This window comes from Mustela erminea, chromosome 3, assembly GCF_009829155.1.
Source record: "Mustela erminea isolate mMusErm1 chromosome 3, mMusErm1.Pri, whole genome shotgun sequence".
In the NCBI taxonomy this organism is placed as follows: domain Eukaryota; kingdom Metazoa; phylum Chordata; class Mammalia; order Carnivora; family Mustelidae; genus Mustela; species Mustela erminea.
The window spans coordinates 93,424,541-93,442,388 of record NC_045616.1 but is presented as its reverse complement, the minus strand read 5'-3'; the positions used below and the strand labels follow the sequence as shown (position 1 = coordinate 93,442,388).

Sequence of the window (17,848 nt, the reverse complement as noted above, 5' to 3'; positions counted from 1 at the left end):
AATCTGGCCTTTGGGCATTTCTCCAGGAGACTGAGGTGTGTGTGGGGGGTGAGGTGGGGCGCTGTGGGGCAGTTAATGCAGTTGAGAAAATGCACTTTCTTCTTGGCTGATTCATTAAATGTTCCAATTGTTCTAGCCTTAAGATAGAGATCTTTAACTCCCATTTTGTGCATAACACTTGCCACCTTGTACTGGGATTCCTTTTAGTTTTTTTAGCTATCCTCGTGACCAGTGGGATTCAGGTTTTGAGGGATTGAAGCATATACATCTATACCCTTAAAAAAATCACAAAATAAATATGTAGAAAAAAAAAATCACAGCAAATTACTGGAGACTTGGGAGATCCAGATTCCCCCACTGAAACCTCTCCAACCTCTTTATCAGAAATTCTTATTATATAGGAGTTGCTTTCCAAAGGCAAGTAGGCTTCCTGTTTGCTCCTGGAACACTCGTGAGGGGCCCTAAAGTTCACGATTCTTTAGCCTCGAGTAATCCTGTCACTGGCCGGTCTGGGCCGACCTAGGAAGCCTGTCATCCATCTGTATCCCTTGCATTCACCCCAGGACGGGTGCTTGGAACGTGCTGGGGATTTCAAGGTTTAAGTATTGTTGGCCCCTCCGTCGGCTCTAAGGACGCAAACGTCTTAGAGAAAGGTGAGGCAGAGCTGAGTGAAAAAAAACCTCGGCGGTGGGACCGAGAGGATTCCTGCCCTCCGCTGGAGAGGGCGCTGTCCTGGACTTCGACAGAGCCCCTACCTAAGGCCCTCCTCTAGACCACATTTCAAGGGCGGCCTTGTCGTCCACCGGCGGACCTACCCCGTAGGGTCCAGAGGGGAGGGCGCTCTGGTCTTTGAATACTAGCTTGCGCTGCCATTTTAGGAGCGCAACACAAATGGGGGCGCAAGTGTTCCTATCACCGGAAGTTTCTTTGATAAAGAGAAACGGCGGAAGTAGGCCAATGGCGCCTCTTCAGTATTTTGCCTCAACCCGGCTTTCCCACTTTCTTCTGTGAGGGGAGGCGCCTCACTGCTTTTTGCCGCCGTGGGGAGTCGCTGCGGCGGGCTCCATGCGCAGGCTCACTCGACCTCCCAACCATCTTTCAACCGCTGAGCCTCTTCCGAGCTTCTCCTGCCAGAACGTGACGTACGCTTGTCGTAATTGGGGGCGGAACCTCAGAAGGAAAAGCGACTGAGCCGAGGTCTCGCGAGAACATTCCTTTCCTTCTCAGTTCTCGCGCTAGTGCTTTAGTCTCGTCGCGACGAGATCTTTCGAGATCTTCTCCGCCCCCGCTCCCGGCGCCCCCTCTGCGGCCGCTGAGCCGGAGCCGGCCTGAGCAGCGCTCTCCGCTGCCGCTCCCTTCCCAGGGACTTAGGCGCCCGCGAGGACTACCTCACGTCCTCCGCTAGCCCCGGCCCTCCGGCCCACGCGGCCCTCACTCCGCGCGCCAGCTCCGCCGGGGTCCGTGTCCTGTTTCGCCGGCCGGACCTGGGCTCGAGCCCGGACTGTAGCCGGCGCCATGTCGGTGGTGGGCATAGACCTGGGCTTCCAGAGCTGCTACGTCGCTGTGGCCCGCGCCGGCGGCATCGAGACGATCGCTAATGAGTACAGCGACCGCTGCACGCCGTGAGTGTGGGCCAGTCAGGCCGCGTGCACGGGGTGGGGGTGGGGGTGGGGATGTAGCCCTTGCTCTGGTTTCCGAACCTCGCGGTTTGGGGAACACGAGCCGGGGAGTCACCTCTGTTTGGAGCAAGGGCCCAGTGGGTGGGAACCCCCTGCTGGGTGTCAGGTCACTAGTGGCTGCGACTCCCCGTGAGGGTCTGCACCAGCGGCAAGGCCTTTACTCGGTGGCCTGCGGGTTGAGTGAGGGCTCTGAGCTGGTACTCGTACCAGCAGAGGGCAGGGGTAGGAGCTGGAGGGAAGGCAGGCCTGGGATATATAGTGTGCCGAGTTCTTGTTTTAGAGGGCAGAGTCCAGGGCCAGGGCGTACTGCCGCTTTTTCAGCCTACGACAGAGTTCGGACCTTTGCACACAGTAGGCGCGAATTAAGTTAGTTGAATTAAACGGGTTCTGGCCTTTGCTGGCGGCCTGAAGATGGAGCGGCCAGAATCCCACGTGAGTGGGGGCGGGGCAGCACCCGGAAGAGAGGGAGCCGTAGCACCGGAGAGAGGTTCGTATTCCGCCTGGAAGGCACAGCTAGCTACCAGAAAAGTACTTAATAAAGTCAGTGTCGTCCTGATGCTTTTGCGCTCACGTTGGTTTTTCACATCGTTTCAGTATGTTGAGCTATGTTGTGTCATTCTCTTTCATTCTCTGCACGTGCACACCTACAGCGTTCCACTTTCACAGTTAATACATTCCAACCAGGGTGTTGGCCGCAATTGTTAATGAATGACTCAGGGGCTCACTTTTACTTCTAGAACCTATAGTAAGTTAAGGGACCAGTGTAGACACAGCTCTAAAAAATCATGACTCAACTCAGGTCTCTCCTTGGGTAGAGTATGCTTTTTGACTGTAGAGGTACTTTTCAATCCATTATCCTCTTTTGGGGAAAAATCTTTTAAGAAGCTTATTTTCTGGGTTCTCTTATTTGCCACGTGGCCTTTCCAAAGGCTTCTGTTCAAAGGCCCATTCCCCCCCCCCCCATAACTTTGGTCACCCTTCCCTCACTTGGGTAGCTAAACTAGATTGCTCCCTCCAGTGAACTTGCTGCTCAGAGACTCAAAACATTTTCCTTCCACTTGTAAAATTTCTGCCCCTTATTTAGACCTGGACCAGGTACTTCCCTGAAAATTCATCTCCCATACTAAAACGTGGTATGATGTTCCCTTCTCAATTAGTTTATAGTTTTTTTTTTTTTTTTTTAAGATTTTATTTATTTGCCAGAGATCACAAGTAGGCAGAGAGGCAGGTAGAGAGAGGGGGGAAGCAGGCTCTCCCCTGAGCAGAGAGCCCACTGGGCTGGCTCCATCCCAGGACCCTGGGCTCATGACCTGAGCCGAAGGCAGAGGCTTTAACCCTTTGAGCCACCCAGGCACCCGTCAATTAGTTTGTAGTTTTATTGAGAGAGAATTCACATAATGTACAGTCAACCCATTTAAAGCGTACAGTTTGTTTTCAGTGTAGTCACAAAACTGCAACTATGTCCCACAATCAATTTAAAAACTTAGACCTAAAGAAATCCTGTACCCAGGGACACCTGGGTGGCTCAGTGGGTTAAAGCCTCTGCCTTCGGCTCAGGTCATGATCCCAGAGTCCTGGGATCGAGCCTCGCATCGGGCTCTCTGCTCAGCAGGGAGCCTGCTTCCTCTCTCTGCCTGCGTCTATGCCTCCTTGTGATTTCTGTTTGTCAAATAAATAAATAAATCTTTAAAAAAAAAATTCTGTACCCATTAGCTGTTACATACCAGTTTCCCCACATTTATAATTTATTTTATTTTACTTTCTTTACAGATTTTATTTATTTGAGAGAGACAGCGAGAGAGGGAATACAGGCGGGGGAGTGGGAGAGGGAGAAGCAGGCTTCCCGCTGAACAGGGAGCCCAATGCAGGCTGGATCCCAGGACCCTGGGATCATGACTTGAGCTGAAGGTAGATGCTTAGTGACTGAGCCACCCAGGCACCCCGTATTTATAGTGTTTTTTTTTTTTTAAGATTTTTATTTATTTATGTGACAGAGATCACAAGTAGGCAGAGAGGGAGGTAGAGAGGATTGGGGGAAGCAGGCCCCTGCTGAGCAGAGAGCCCGATGTGGGGCTTGATCTCAGGACTCTGAGATTATGACCCGAGCCGAAGGCAGAGGCTTTAACCCACTGAGCCACCCAGGCCCCCCCTCTTTTTTTTTAAAGATTTATTTGAGGGAGCGTGCATGAGAGGGGAGAAGGTCAGAGGGAGAAGCTGACTCCCCGTGGAGCTGGGAGCCCTATGGGGGACTCGATCCTGGGACTCCAGGATCATTACCTGAGCCAAAGGCAGTTGATTCACGAACTGAGCCACCCAGGTGCCCATATTTATAGTTTTTAATAGTGGGTTTTATATTCTAATTTATGATTCGAGAGAAGGTATAGTATAGTGAGTTTTTTTAAGCATTGAAGGTTGTTTTTGAGCATTAATTTTTTTTAAAAGATTTTATTTATTTATTTGACAGACAGAGATCACAGGTAGGCAGAGAGGCAGGCAGAGAGAGAGGAGGAAGCAGGCTCCCCGCTGAGCAGAGAGCCTGACGCGGGGTTTGATCCCAGGACCCTGAGATCATGATCCGAGCTGAAGGCAGAGGCTTTAACCCACTGAGCCACCCAGGCACCCCTGTTCAGTTTTTTTTTTTTTTAAAGATTTTATTTATTTATTTGACAGACAGAGATCACAAGTAGGCAGAGAGGCAGGCAGAGAGAGAGGAGGAAGCAGGCTCCCTGCTGAGCAGAGAGCCCGATGTGGGGACTCGATCCCAGGACCTTGAGATCATGACCTGAGCCAAAGGCAGCGGCTTAACCCACTGAGCCACCCAGGCGCCCCTCAGTTTTCTTTTTAAGACAAACAGCAGCTACATTAGTTTTACTGTGAATTCAATAAAAAAAAATGAATCTTTCCAAATTGGAATTAAATTTGCATCAGTGATTAGGTGATGGGTGACTTAGATACATTATGAAATTGTGGTAAGACTACCATTTAGGGGCCCCTGGGTGGCTCAGTGGGTTAAAGCCTCTGCCTTCGGCTCGGGTCATGATCCCAGGGTTCTGGGATCAAGCCCCGAATTGGGCTCTCTGCTCAGTGGGGAGCCTGCTTCCCCCTCTCTCTGCTTCCCTCTCTGCCTGCTTGTGATCTCTGTCTGTCAAATAATAAATACAGTCTTTTTTTTTTTAATATTTTATTTATTTATTTGTCAGAGAGAGAGGGAGAGAGAGCGAGCACAGGCGGACAGAATGGCAAATAGAGGCAGAGGGAGAAGCAGGCTCCCTGCCAAGCAAGGAGCCCGATGTGGGACTCCATCCCAGGACGCTGGGATCATGACCCAAGCCGAAGGCAGGGGCTTAACCCACTGAGCCACCCAGGCGTCCCCAGTCTTTTTTTTTTTTTTTTAAAGATTTTATTTATTTATTTGACAGGGAGAAATTACTTAGTACACTGAGAGGCAGGCAGAGAGAGAGAGAGAAGGAAGCAGGCTCCCTGCTGAGCAGAGAGCCCGATGTGGGACTCCATCCCAGGACCCTGAGATCATGACCTGAGCCGAAGGCAGCGGCTTAACCCACTGAGCCACCCAGGCGCCCCCCCAGTCTTTTTTTTTAAAGTACCATTTAAATAATTGAAGTGATTTTCTTTTTATGTTTTCCCTTATTTTATATTTTCCAAGAACTTAAAGGTATACGATACATTGAAGTAATTCTTGAACTATGATTTTGATTAGCTTAAATTTCATTCTTGGAATCCCTAAGTAGGAGATAGGAATGGAAAGGCTGAGTTTTGTAGTAGTCTCAGAATAGTGGATTTTGATTTCAGGTACACCGAGACTATGATGTGGGTTTGCTTTAGTGTCATAGTGGAAATGAGATTCTGTTTCTGGGGGGTCGGCTATGATGGAAGTACCTTATTTAAAATTGTGCCTGTAACAGTATTTGGATTTAGCTTTTGAGAATCCAGTTGACTCTTGTCCAGAAGAGACCCTTACTTTTCACCAAAAATAGGCATTATTTTATTTTATTAGTTTTAAAGATCTTCTTTATTTATTTTGACAGAGAAATCACAAGTAGGCAGAGAGGCAGGCGGTGGGGGGGAAGCGGGCTCCCCCGCTGAGCAGAAAGCCAGATGTGGGGCTCCATCCCAGGACCTGAGATCATGACCTGAACCAAAGGCAGAGGCTTAACTCACTGAGCCCCCCAGCCACCCCGGCTTCCTTTATTTTAGCAACTACTGAGTGCCTCCAGAATGCTAGCCATTGTGCTAAGCACTGGAGGTACTCTGAACAAATAAACAAGATCCTGCCATCATGTACATGGATGGGTTCTGGAGAAGAAGCCAGATGATAAACAAACATGTAATTACTAACTGGTAAAGGTCCAGATGGGAAAGTACAGAATATGATGACTGGGGGACTAATTTAAATTGGATGTATGATGGAGATGAAAGGTGGTCTTAAAGAAGTGCTGTTTAAGTTAAGACCTGGAGGATGAGTAGAAATTTACGTGGAGGTGGTATGTGGGTCTAAGGAAGAGCTGATTAAAGCAGAAGGAACAGCAAGTGAGGAAGACCTGAGGCATTCACACTTGACTGACATAACTACTCTTGAGCCACTTGCAAGAAAGGTGTGAGGCGGATTGGAGAGGAATTAGGCAGGACTTTGTAAATTATGGTAAGGATTTCTATTTAGGTGCAATTGGAGTTGATCAAGTTTGAATTTTAAAAATATAATTGGCTTTTTTTTGTGGAGAATGGGTTTATCTGAGAAGGGGAAGAGAAGAAGTAGGGTGTTGCTTAGCTTATGGCAGTATTTAGTCTATGTGGGAGTTAATGTTCTCTACTAGTGTAGTAGCATGGGAGGGAAGTGTGGGCGGTTCTGAGATAAACTTTGGAGTAGAAGCATCCATGTTGATGAATTTGATCATAGGCTTTGGAATCAGATAAGAATCCTATTTTTATATTTAGTGGGTTTATTATAGTTGAAGGGGTACAACCTTAAAGCTTTGGAATGAAAGTGTTAATAATGGAGTGCCAAACATTACTGAAGGATGGGGCCCTACTTTCCAAAAGAAGAATTACTTACGAAATAATTTCTGTGTGTGAATTGTTTATATTACTATTTTAATGGATTTAGTTCCTGATAAAACGGTATATTAGGAGGGGCACCTGGGTGGCTCAGTGGGTTAAAGCCTCTGCCTTTGGCTCAGGTCATGATCCCAGAGTCCTGGGATGGAGCCCAGAGCCTTGCATTGGGCGCTCCGCTCAGCAGGGAGCCTGCTTCCTCCTCTTTCTGCCTGCTTCTCTGCCTACTTGTGATCTCTGTCAAATAAATAAATAAAATCTTTAAAAAACAAAAAACCCCCCCAGTATATTAGGAATTTGAGGGGTTGAAAATGTCTGTTATTAGCTACCTTTGAGAGAGCAGAAGCTTAAAGTATGTACTTTCTGGTTAACTGGAAGAGTAACATCTTTTATTTATTTAATTTTTAATTTTCAATTTTTTTGTTTTTTAAGATTTTATTTATTTACTTGACAGACAGAGATCACAAGCAGCCAGAGAGGCAGGCAGAGAGAGAGGAGGAAGCAGGCTCCTTGCTGAGCAGAGAGCCCGATGCGGGGCTTGATCCCAGGACCCCAAGATCATGACCTGAGCCGAAGGCAGCGGCTTAACTCACTGAGCCACCCAGGCGCCCCTAATTTTCAATTTTTTGAAAAATATTTTACCCATTTATTTGATAGAGATCACAAGTTGGCAGAGAGGCAGGCAGAGAGAGGGAGAGGCAGGCTTCCCACTGAGCAGAGAGCCCGATGCGGGGCTTGATCCCAGGACTCTGGGATCTTGTCCTGAGCTGAAGGCAGAGGCTTTAACCCACTGGGAGATTAACATCTGATACCTAACTTGTGCAAGAAAAGTATTCCTGTGAAGTAAATATTTTTACATGCTGTATAGAGCTAAGTACAGCAGTAGGTTTTGAGTTTTTTGGATTCAAAGAAAAGGAAAGTTGATTTATTTATTTTATTTTTTTAAAAGATTTTTAAAATTTATCTGACAGACAGATCACAAGTAGGCAGAGTGGCAGGCAGAGAGAGGAGGGGAAGCAAGCTTCCTGCCTAGCAGAGAGCCCAATGTGGGGCTCTATCCCAGGACCCTGGGATCATGACCTGAGCTGAAGGCAGAGGCTTAACCCACTGAGCCACCCAGGTGCCCTGGAAAGTTGATTTATTGACTAAAGTTTGGATTGCTTACACCATTTTCTTTCATATGTCTAATTGGAGAAGTTCTGAAAGTAGTTCCTTAGAATCGTTTAAGAGCTAAATACAATCTAGAATGCAAAATAGGTAAAATGATAATGGACAGCAACTTTGTCATTAGGTTCTTAATTAGATTTTCTAAATTAAAACATTTTTTTCTTGACTTAGTTGTTGTAACAGTAAAAAACACTAAAGTGCTGAAGTTTCTTGTCCATCTCATTTTTGCTCTTTGTTGTGTATCCTTGTGTACCTTTTTCCAGACTTCTACAACTATATACGGTGGTGGGTGGGTATGTTTAAACAAAAAGGAACATACTATATTTTGTAAATTTTCTTTACATATAAATATGACTTCTTTCAGACTGAGTCAGTAAATATGAACCTATCTTCTTAAATGTAATATTCTTTATTATGGTTGTAACTCCCCCCACCCCCCAGGTTATTTCTAACTTTTGTAATTACAGGTTGTTAATTGAACAGCAGTCTTTTATACTTGGGTTTACTTGTTAGTATTTTTATTTCTGTTGGATAGAGCTTGACGTGAATTTGCTAGGGCAGAGAATATACAGTTGACCCTGTACATCATTGTGGGGTTTGAGACGCTGACCTCTGTGCAGTTGGAAACCTGTGTATAGAAACTTTTTTTTTTTTTTTTAAAGATTTTATTTATTTAGTCAGAGAGAGAGAGTGAGCACAGGCAGACAGAGTGGCAGGCAGAATCAGAGGGAGAAGCAGGCTCCCCGTGGAGCAAGGAGCCCGATGTGGGACTCGATCCCAGGACGCCGGGATCATGACCTGAGCCGAAGGCAGCTGCTTAACCAACTGAGCCACCCAGGCGTCCCTGTGTATAGAAACTTTTGATTCCAAAAAACTGAATCACCGGTATCCTGCTGTTGACCAGAAGCCTTACTGACAGTGTAAATGGTCAATTAACACATATTCTGTATATGTATTCTATCCTGTATTCTTTTTTCTTACAAATGTGAAGCTGTGCCTTTTGAGGATCTGTGTTGATTGTAGCTGTTCATAACATCCCATTAGAATGTGCATAAATATTGGGTCAATTGTATCTCTTACCCGTGAAAGGGAGAACAGTGTTATTCTCTGGCCTAAAAAGATTATTTCTGGGGCTTACAGATTACAACAGGGGAGTCTTTAACTTTATTTATTTATTTGTTAAAGATTTTGTTTGTTTATTTGACAGAGATCAGGTAGGCAGAGAGGCAGGCAGAGAGAGAAGGGGAAGCAGGCTCCCTGCTGAGCAGAGAGCCTGATGTGGGGCTCGATCCCAGGACCCTGGGATCATGACCTGAGTCGAAGGCGAGGCTTTAACCCACTGAGCCACCCAGGTGCCCCTTGAACTTAATTTAAATTAGCTTCCTGTAATACCAACCTGTATTAGGGAGTGGAGGGAAAGTAATGCCAGTCAGGTAGCAAGTGTCTGTTTTTAACAGCATTGACTTGGAATTGTGTGGCATAGAGAGGAAGTGAAAGTAAAAAGATTCCTGCTGTCTAGAGATAGAACCATTCTAGGTGGAAATATGAGTGATATAAAGCAGTGGTAAATAGAATAAGAACAGTCATGGATGGGTTGTTAAGTACAGACTGAAAGTGTCAGTGTGGAGGAGAGTGATGAGGAGTGTCCGTGGGGAGGGGAGTGATGAGGAAAGGCAGGGGTGGGACTTGAACACATAGGATTAAAATACATGGATGAAAGATTTGGGATGGTCTATGTGAAGGTATAGAAGTAGGAATAAATCTAATTGGTTTGCTAGGCAGTAGAAAAATAGGTATATGTGGGATTTGGAGTCCGGTAGTCCTGATTTTGAATTTGGACGCTTATATTTACCAGTTATTTTTCTGGATGCATTAACTTGGCTTGAATCAGATCTTCATTTATAAAATTGGACAAATAATAGTTCTTCTCTCTGAGTATTTGGGAAAATCAAGCTTAGGTTGCTAAGCACATAAGACATATGAAAGGTGTATGAAAGGTGTGGGAGCTTGACCTGCTTGGTTGAAAGAGAGGCTTCCTGCTCCAAAGTTTGGATGCAGGCTAGGTGCACATTTTTAATGTTGCTGGCGAGTGGGGAGTAGTAGATAAGTTTCTTTATTATCTTGTTCCATGTAAAAATCCTAGTGGAGTAATTCAGCCATTGAAGATTTTTTGATCATATTCTTTTTGTTTTGTTTTGTTTTTTTAAAGATTTTATTTATTTATTTGACAGGGAGAGGTACAGTGAAAGAGGGAACACAGCAGGGGGAGTGGGAGAGGGAGAGGGAGAGGGAGAAGCAGGCCTCCCACTGTGCAGGGAGCTAGATGCCAGCTCGATCCCAGGACCTCCGTCGGGATCATGACCTGAGCTGAAGGCAGGCACTTACTGACTGAGCCATGCAGGCACCCCTCAGATTGTATGTTGAGGAGACACAAACTGAATTGAGGGTATTTAGCTTATTATTACCTTTTTAAGGATTTATTATATTTATTAGAATAGCGTAGGACTATTTACTTAAATGCTTATGGTGGCCGTCCATGGTGGGGGTGGGGGTTGTGGAATTACAGATACTGTTTCTTTTCTTTGTCATATTTTTTGTTTTCTGATTTTCTGCAAAGAGCTTATACTAACTGGAAAGCACTGGTCTAGGTTCTAAAATGGGCTCTAATATTTGACTTCATCTTTTGGCCTTTTTTCACATTTAAATATTACGTTTTCTTACGTAAAGCTTTTATTTTTAAAAACCCTTCAATTTGTGTAATTTGACATATTACCCTCATTCAGTTGTTCTTTGAAAGGACTTTTATTCCTCATGGGTAGATGATTTTGATGATGGCGGACTAGATTTTAATGGATAGTTTGGGGAGGTGAAGCAGAACTTTCATGGCAAACTAGTTAGTATATTTTTGTATGAAACTCAGACCAGGGCTTCAGTGGCGCAATAATAATGGCTAGTATTTTATTTTATTATTTATGATGTGCCAGTCTCTCATATAAACCCTTTAAAAGGGGATCAACATAGGCCACCTTGGTGGCTCAGTTAAGTGTTCAACTCTTGATTTCACCTCAGGTCACAATCTCAGGGCTGTGAGCTATAATTTGAACTGAGACAAACTTTTATTTAGCTCTTCAAGATGTTCAGAGCAGTTCTTACTACTGTGTTGGGCTCAGTGCTGGGCATGGAGCCTGCTTAAGATTTTCTTTGCCTTTCCCTCTGCCCCAAACTCGCTCTGAAAAAGTATATGTATATATAGTAGAAGTTGATCAACACATTTAATTTTTATAGGTGGTATATGACGTAGGTGCTGTAATTTCCCCTATTTTGTTTATTTTTATTTTTTTTTCCTGGTCTTCATTCATATCCTTGGTTTATTCAACACAGTCCTTTCAGACTGTACAACAAAGTGTAAACACCGCACTACCTAAAATGCTAGAAGTTTATAAGACTCAAAAAAATTTTGTAGTATTGACTGTACAATGAAAGCCAGAAAAGCAGTGTTTATGTTGCCAATGTCACCTGCAAGACCCCCATGAAGAATAGGTGGAACAGAGGGGCCTGGGATGACCCTGCACAGCTGGTTCTCAACTTGCTCATCAATTACAGAGAGAAAGGGAGACCTGGGATGTGGGGGTGTGTGCATGAGTACATGTAAAAATAGAACATTTTTGGTAACTAACATGGAGTGTTTAATCCTAGAGGATGGGGCCAGGAGAGCAGGGCCAGGCTAGCAGGAACAGCAGCTGCATTTTCCCGAGACACTTTTTCCTTTTCCTTAGATACTCTGCAGACCAACAAGCAAGGCCACCAGACTAGACTCTGTACCTGCAGGCTGGGACCACACTGCTACCCTGTGTCCCTGCTGGCTTTGCCACTAAATTGATTCTAAGAAGCTGAAAATGTGGGAGCTTTCTAGCCAGAAACTGGAGAGCATCTTTACAAGGCTCAACCCCAAACCAGTAACACTCCTGCAGCTGGAACTTTGCTTTCAGAGAGTATATCTCAGTTACTGTCTTCAGAGTTTTCCTGAGTGAGGAATTTGTTTCTTACCAAATCCTCCTTTGACCAGAAAAGTGACCAGACTGAAGTGGATGAAATAGAAGTTACAGGACACAGAGCTTCCATGGCTCTGTTTATTGGGAGGAATTGGAGCTGGAGTGGCTACTGTGGCAGCAGCCAGGGGAGTGACATTGCCCTGTGCACAGTGGGGCTACCCCTCTGGGAACTCAATCTCTCATCCATGGGCATGACTGGCGCCATGTGAGGGGTGGTGGCAGCATTTTCCTTGGAGTGCTGAATTGCCTCAGCTGCGGTGTAGGCCAGGGAGCCAGCACAGTGGTGATAGTGATCTCCTGGCCATTGATTGATTTGTCCTCCATCCTTGTCCTTAAGCACCTTTTCGGTCTCATCTGTATCTTCTGATTCCACATATGCATAGCTTTTAGACAGATAGGGCGGGGGAAGGGAGACAACCTTTTACAGGTATGTCAGTCCTGTTAATTTTCCCAGAGGTGGGGAAAATCTTGATGTGGTCCCTGCTCACATTCCTAGTGAGCCTCCTGATGTACACTTCGACTGGTTTAGGGGAATAAGTCCACTTTTTCCTTTCCTTTCATCTCTTTTGGGTGGTTTGGATTTGGAGTGGGAAAGCCCTTTGTTGTCGTGCCAGTACCCAGAGGTACTGGTTGAGAGCTAGAGTTGCTGCTGGAATTGGAGCTGTAGGACATGCTGGAACTTCCTCAGCAGTTGGACCCAGAAGAGGAGCTTGAGCCACTGCTCAAGCCTGTGCTGGTGCCAGAGATAGGGTTGGACTGGGACCTGGTGCTGCTGCCACCCCTGCAGGAGTTCTTTTTCTTGCGAGTTTTATCCCTGTCGCCATCCTTCTCATTCCATTTCTTGGGGGCCCCTTTCTCTTCAGCATGATCCTTGGACTTCTCATCAGAGTGATCTTTGTGTTTGATAGGAGAGGGAGCCATCTCCCCACCTCTCCTCAGCTGCTAAGGTTGATACCCTAATTTTCCCCATTTTAGAGTTGAGCGGATAGGATTTCAGAGAGATTAAGCAACAGAATTCACACCGCTAGAAAGGCAGAGAAAGGATTTGGACAGATTTATACTGATTCTGCAGTCAACTCTTGACTGCCAGTGTATTCAAATCAGTAGTCGATGACAAAGTGGAAAAGCTAAGGATTTTCTTCAGTGCAATAGGCTTACTGTTACAGAATTTTTTTTTTTAAGAATTTGAGAGTTGCTTTGTAGTGAAAGGATATTGATGTTTTCTTATACAGTGTAAAGCGTGGACTTTCCCCATACTTTGCAGGAGTTATACTTTGTTTGAGGCATTGTTTGTTGTATCGTATGATGAAGATGGACATTGCAGTAGTGGCAGTCGATTATTTTGTAAAAGTGGTAACTGTAGGGTGTGTGTGTGTGTGAGCCAAAACAGGATGAATACAATTGACTCTTGAATAATTTTGGGGTTATAAGTGACAATTCCTGTGTAGTTGAAAATTTACATGTAACTTGACTAACCAAAAACTTGCCTGCTAAGAGTATACTGTTGACTGGCAGCCTTACTGATAACAGAAAAAATTGAATAACACGTTCTGTATATGTATTATATACTATAGTCTTACAATAGGGAAGAGGAAGTATATTTACAGTATGATATCACAAAATACCCATGTTACAAGTGGACCCTCACAATTCAAACCAGTGTTGAATTTGAACTGAGACCAACTTTTATTTAGCTTTTCAAGATGTACAAAGCAATTTTTACTACTGTTAAGGCAGATGTAGATTTACCAGACTTCAAGGGAGAATATTACCTAGAGCCACTCTGTACAGTAGAATATACATTGAGAAGGAGGTATTCTGTATCCAATTCTAATAAATTTTAAGAGATAAAAATGATTGAGAAGGAGGTATTCTGTATCCAATTCTAATAAATTTTAAGAGATAAAAATGATTTGAGTTTTACTTTAGGGCCATTGGGAAGGCCTCACAAAGTGGGTAATCCTGCTGGAGAGTGAGTGAGATATAGAAGGACTGGAGCATTTCAGGTGGCAAAAGTGGTCTGAGCAAAGCAGGAGGATGGGAAGACTAAGTTGTGTTGGTTCACTGTGCCTGAGATGCAGGTGGAAAGTATGGTTGGGGTTGGGATAGTAAGGGGCCTTAGGTTTCACAGTTAGGCATTCTCATGGATGGTTTTACTCAGTAGAGAGGTCAAAATCAGAGACTTCTTGTGTACTTTTACAATATGTGGCTTTTAGCTAAGGCTCAGATGCCTGTTACGGTGATGTTGTCCTGTTGGATGTAATGTTTCAGTAAGGTTTGGTGCTTAAATGTTTTTTTTTTCCCCTCCCTAGGGCTTGCATTTCTTTTGGTCCTAAGAATCGTTCAATTGGAGCAGCAGCTAAAAGCCAGGTAGAGTTTTGATTTTTCTTTCCTAAAACGACTTATTTTCTCTGCTTTGTCCATCTTTTTCTCTTCGGCAACTATTTCAGTGCCCATTATGTGCCTAATACGACAGTCGCTAGGTGACCAGCTGAGAAACAGACCTGATCCCTAGTTTCTTGTGCTTGAGTGAGAAGCGCATAGCTTTTTATAGGTATTAGCTGTATAGCTATTAGCTCATTAGCATAAACAGGAGCCCCTGGTTGGCTTCCTTGGTTAAGCTTCTGCTCTCGATCTAGCTCAGGTCTTGGGCTCGGTCATTTTGGAAGTTACATGTGCTCCCTTTAGCCAAACATCACTATTAGTATCTTAATGTATAACCTTCTGTACGGGTTTAAATGCTTCCCCCACTCCAAAAGTTAGATCCTACCATACAGATAACTTGTATTCCAACTTTCTAAAACAATGCTAACCACTATATGGATATATTTATTTGCCCAGTCTTCTGTTAATTGATTGTCTAGGCTGTCTCCAGTCTTCTGCTGTTGTAAATAGTATTTGGTCACTATCTTTTTACATTTATCTTTATGTACTTACTGTCTTTTTTTCCTGCAAAGTTCCTTCTACGAGAATTTCTGAATTGGTATTGCTAAATTGACTCCTGGAAAGTTTGAATCACAAATTATGGTAAAACTGTAATTTTTAAAAGTTAAAACTCATTTTATGTAAATGTTAATGAGAAGTTTAAGAAAAGAAGAATACCTTCGTACATGTACAGTGACCCGTTTTTAATGGAGAATTAGGATAAGCTGGGCTCTAGTGCCATCCTTGCCACTGTGGTCTGAACAAGTCGGTTGTTCCTCACTTCATACGTGAGCAGGCATCATGCAGAAAGGTATAGTGCTAAAGAAAATGAAATTTAGAAGGAAACCTTGGAGTTAAAACACTGCTAGTTTAATCTGAGGCTGTTGAATTTTTTTTTCTCCTAATTTAATTGCTCTTAGTCTTTTTACTCTGATTCTGATGTTCTTTATTTTTAGGTAATTTCCAATGCAAAGAACACAGTCCAGGGATTTAAAAGATTCCATGGCCGAGCATTCTCTGATCCATTTGTGGAAGCAGAAAAATCTAACCTTGCATATGATATTGTGCAGCTGCCCACTGGTTTAACAGGGATAAAGGTAAAGTCTAAAGTGCCTTAAAATTAAAATACAGTGTTTTATTATATCAGGTTAATATATCTGTACCATTCGGAGTTCACGTTGTGAAAATGTTCACAAGTGTTTAGGAGAAGGTTGGGTAGGAAAGACCATTTGGCCTTTTTGAATAATCTGGATTTTGATTGGGAGCGATACCATACGTTAAAATGGGTTGGATAGCAGGGTAGTGGTAGTTTGAAGATAACATTGTCATTGCTGCTTGTATTGTTTACTGATAGATCAGTCTTTCTGGTGTGATTTTAGTGAATGACTTCTGGGATGCCATGCATAGAACTTAACACTTCACAGTTACTAACCAGATGTGTAGTCATACTCTTGACAGTAGCACTTAGGTTGGAAAGAGGTGTTTTGGGGAAAATGGAATTTAGCCTTTGCTATCTCTGGGACATCTAGAAGAGTTTGTGAAGCATGCAGCGAACTGATCCTACAAAAGAGGCAACTGAGATTAACAAGGGGGGGATTTGGTGCTTGAGATACCGCATTTGGAGAAGTCAGGATTGTGGGACCAGGCTCAAAAGCCAAGAGATGATGAGAATTGTGAGAAAAAAGGTAGTGAGTTGTGCTATTGAGTCCTCAGTTGAATTTAGAAGTGAAGTATTCTGATAACGGGAGAATGATGACTGACTGGGTTTACTGAAGATATCTGTGGCAATAATCTCAGAAGAGTTTGAATGGCTGGTAATGGATACTCTGGAGTACAGGAGAAGGAAAAAGGGGAAAAAAAGGAGGTGAGTAGATGGAGGATACTTATAGGCAGGAAAGAAATAGGATTAGGTATTGGCAGATTTAGTCTAAAGCATTTAGAGCCAAAGAAGAAAGAGATGAGGGAGAAGATCTGGGGAACAAGTAGATCCGAGTACAAAAGTGGAGGAATAGACTAAGAATTAAGCAGATAGCAGGGAAGAAGAGGCTTATGGTGAGGGGTGCTTTACCATCTCTATCATACAATAAAGTAAGGGACTACTAGATTCTGAATCAGAATAAATTAGGATTGGGCTCAGAAGTGAAGAGTTTAAGAGAAGGTGGTGTTCAGGTTCATTTGGAGCAGCTGCTGAGAGAAGAGAGTTATGTTTTCAGGTGTGGATTATATTTGGGGACTATGGGCATGTGGGATGGGGCTTGTCTGAGCCAGACTTTGAGCATTTAAAGTTTGTAGCCCTTCTCCAAATTGCATACTTTTATGCAAGGTAGGATATCTTGAAGCTTTTTTTAATTTATCCTCTAAATGAAGTATTTATTGGGTCAGGTTTGTTCTAAGTCTTGGGCCTACAGCAGTAAACAAAGTGACAAAAACTGTGACTTCAGGCTAGACTGGATCCTAATTTTGGAAATGATCCTAAAGTCAACACGGTAAACAAAGTAAAACCCACCTAGTATACCAGGTGGCAGAGTGTCCACCACCAGACCTGTTTATGGAGGTGCAGTGTGGGCCATGGTGAGCTCTACAAGTTTGTTTCTGCACAAGAGATCTCAGTTTTTGTTGGTGGTCACAGCATGCTGTTTACATAATAGTTCTTATCTTCAGGTATTGGTGTTTGATAAACATGTTAAAATGCTAAAAGTGACCTTCAAGTTGTTTTTGCTTCCCAGACTAGTGTTCTTCAGTTCTTTCTTGAGATACTGTTCCATTGATGATGTGTTAGACATGCACATTTTAGGCTTTTAGATCATGAAAAACTTGAATAAGTTTAGATCCTTTTGGTTTATTGCAGGTGAAATATATGGAGGAAGAGCGAAATTTTACTACAGAGCAAGTGACTGCTATGCTTTTGTCCAAACTGAAGGAGACTGCAGAAAGTGTTCTTAAGAAGCCTGTTGTGGACTGTGTTGTTTCGGTGAGTTTGATCCCTGTGTTTTACTGGGGACTTAAGAAGTAGAGACAAGGGCGCCTGGGTGGCTCAGTGGGTTAAGCCACTGCCTTCGGCTCAGGTCATGGTCTCAGGGTCCTGGGATCGAGTCCCTCATCGGGCTCTCTGCTCAGCAGGGAGCCTGCTTCCTCCTGTCTCTCTCTGCCTGCCTCTCTGCCTACTTGTGATCTCTCTCTGTCAAATAAATAAATAAAATCTTAAAAAAAAAAAAGTAGAGACAAGAATGTTGTCAGTTGCAAATAAAATTGCTTTTTGCCTTCGATTACAGAGATTATTTTAAGAATTCATCAAACTAGTCTTCCATTTTTTTGAGTATTCTTTTCTGCCCCCTAGTTTTTACTCAGCTCTTCTCTGTTTTCCCTGTTTGAAGGCTTACCTCAAAACCCACTGCCCCTGGATTCCTTTTAATACCTCGCCTAGTGCCTGGCATGTGATAGCCACTTGTTTGTTGA

The 17,848-nt window shown here is 43.8% G+C and overlaps 1 protein-coding gene and 1 pseudogene across 1 annotated transcript in view; one reads left to right on the top strand and one right to left on the bottom strand.

Annotated features, from left to right (window-relative positions):
- The first annotated feature begins 1,239 nt into the window (after positions 1 to 1,239).
- The window catches only part of HSPA4 (heat shock protein family A (Hsp70) member 4), a 52,799-nt gene continuing 36,190 nt past the window's right edge, over positions 1,240 to 17,848 (top strand). The window contains exons 1-4 of the mRNA XM_032336729.1: positions 1,240 to 1,622; positions 14,281 to 14,338; positions 15,349 to 15,489; positions 17,241 to 17,363. Coding sequence (XP_032192620.1) covers positions 1,516 to 1,622; positions 14,281 to 14,338; positions 15,349 to 15,489; positions 17,241 to 17,363 — 429 coding nt within the window. The 5' untranslated portion in view covers positions 1,240 to 1,515. The remainder of the gene's footprint in view (positions 1,623 to 14,280; positions 14,339 to 15,348; positions 15,490 to 17,240; positions 17,364 to 17,848) is intronic.
- LOC116585709 lies at positions 12,140 to 12,889 on the bottom strand (annotated as a pseudogene).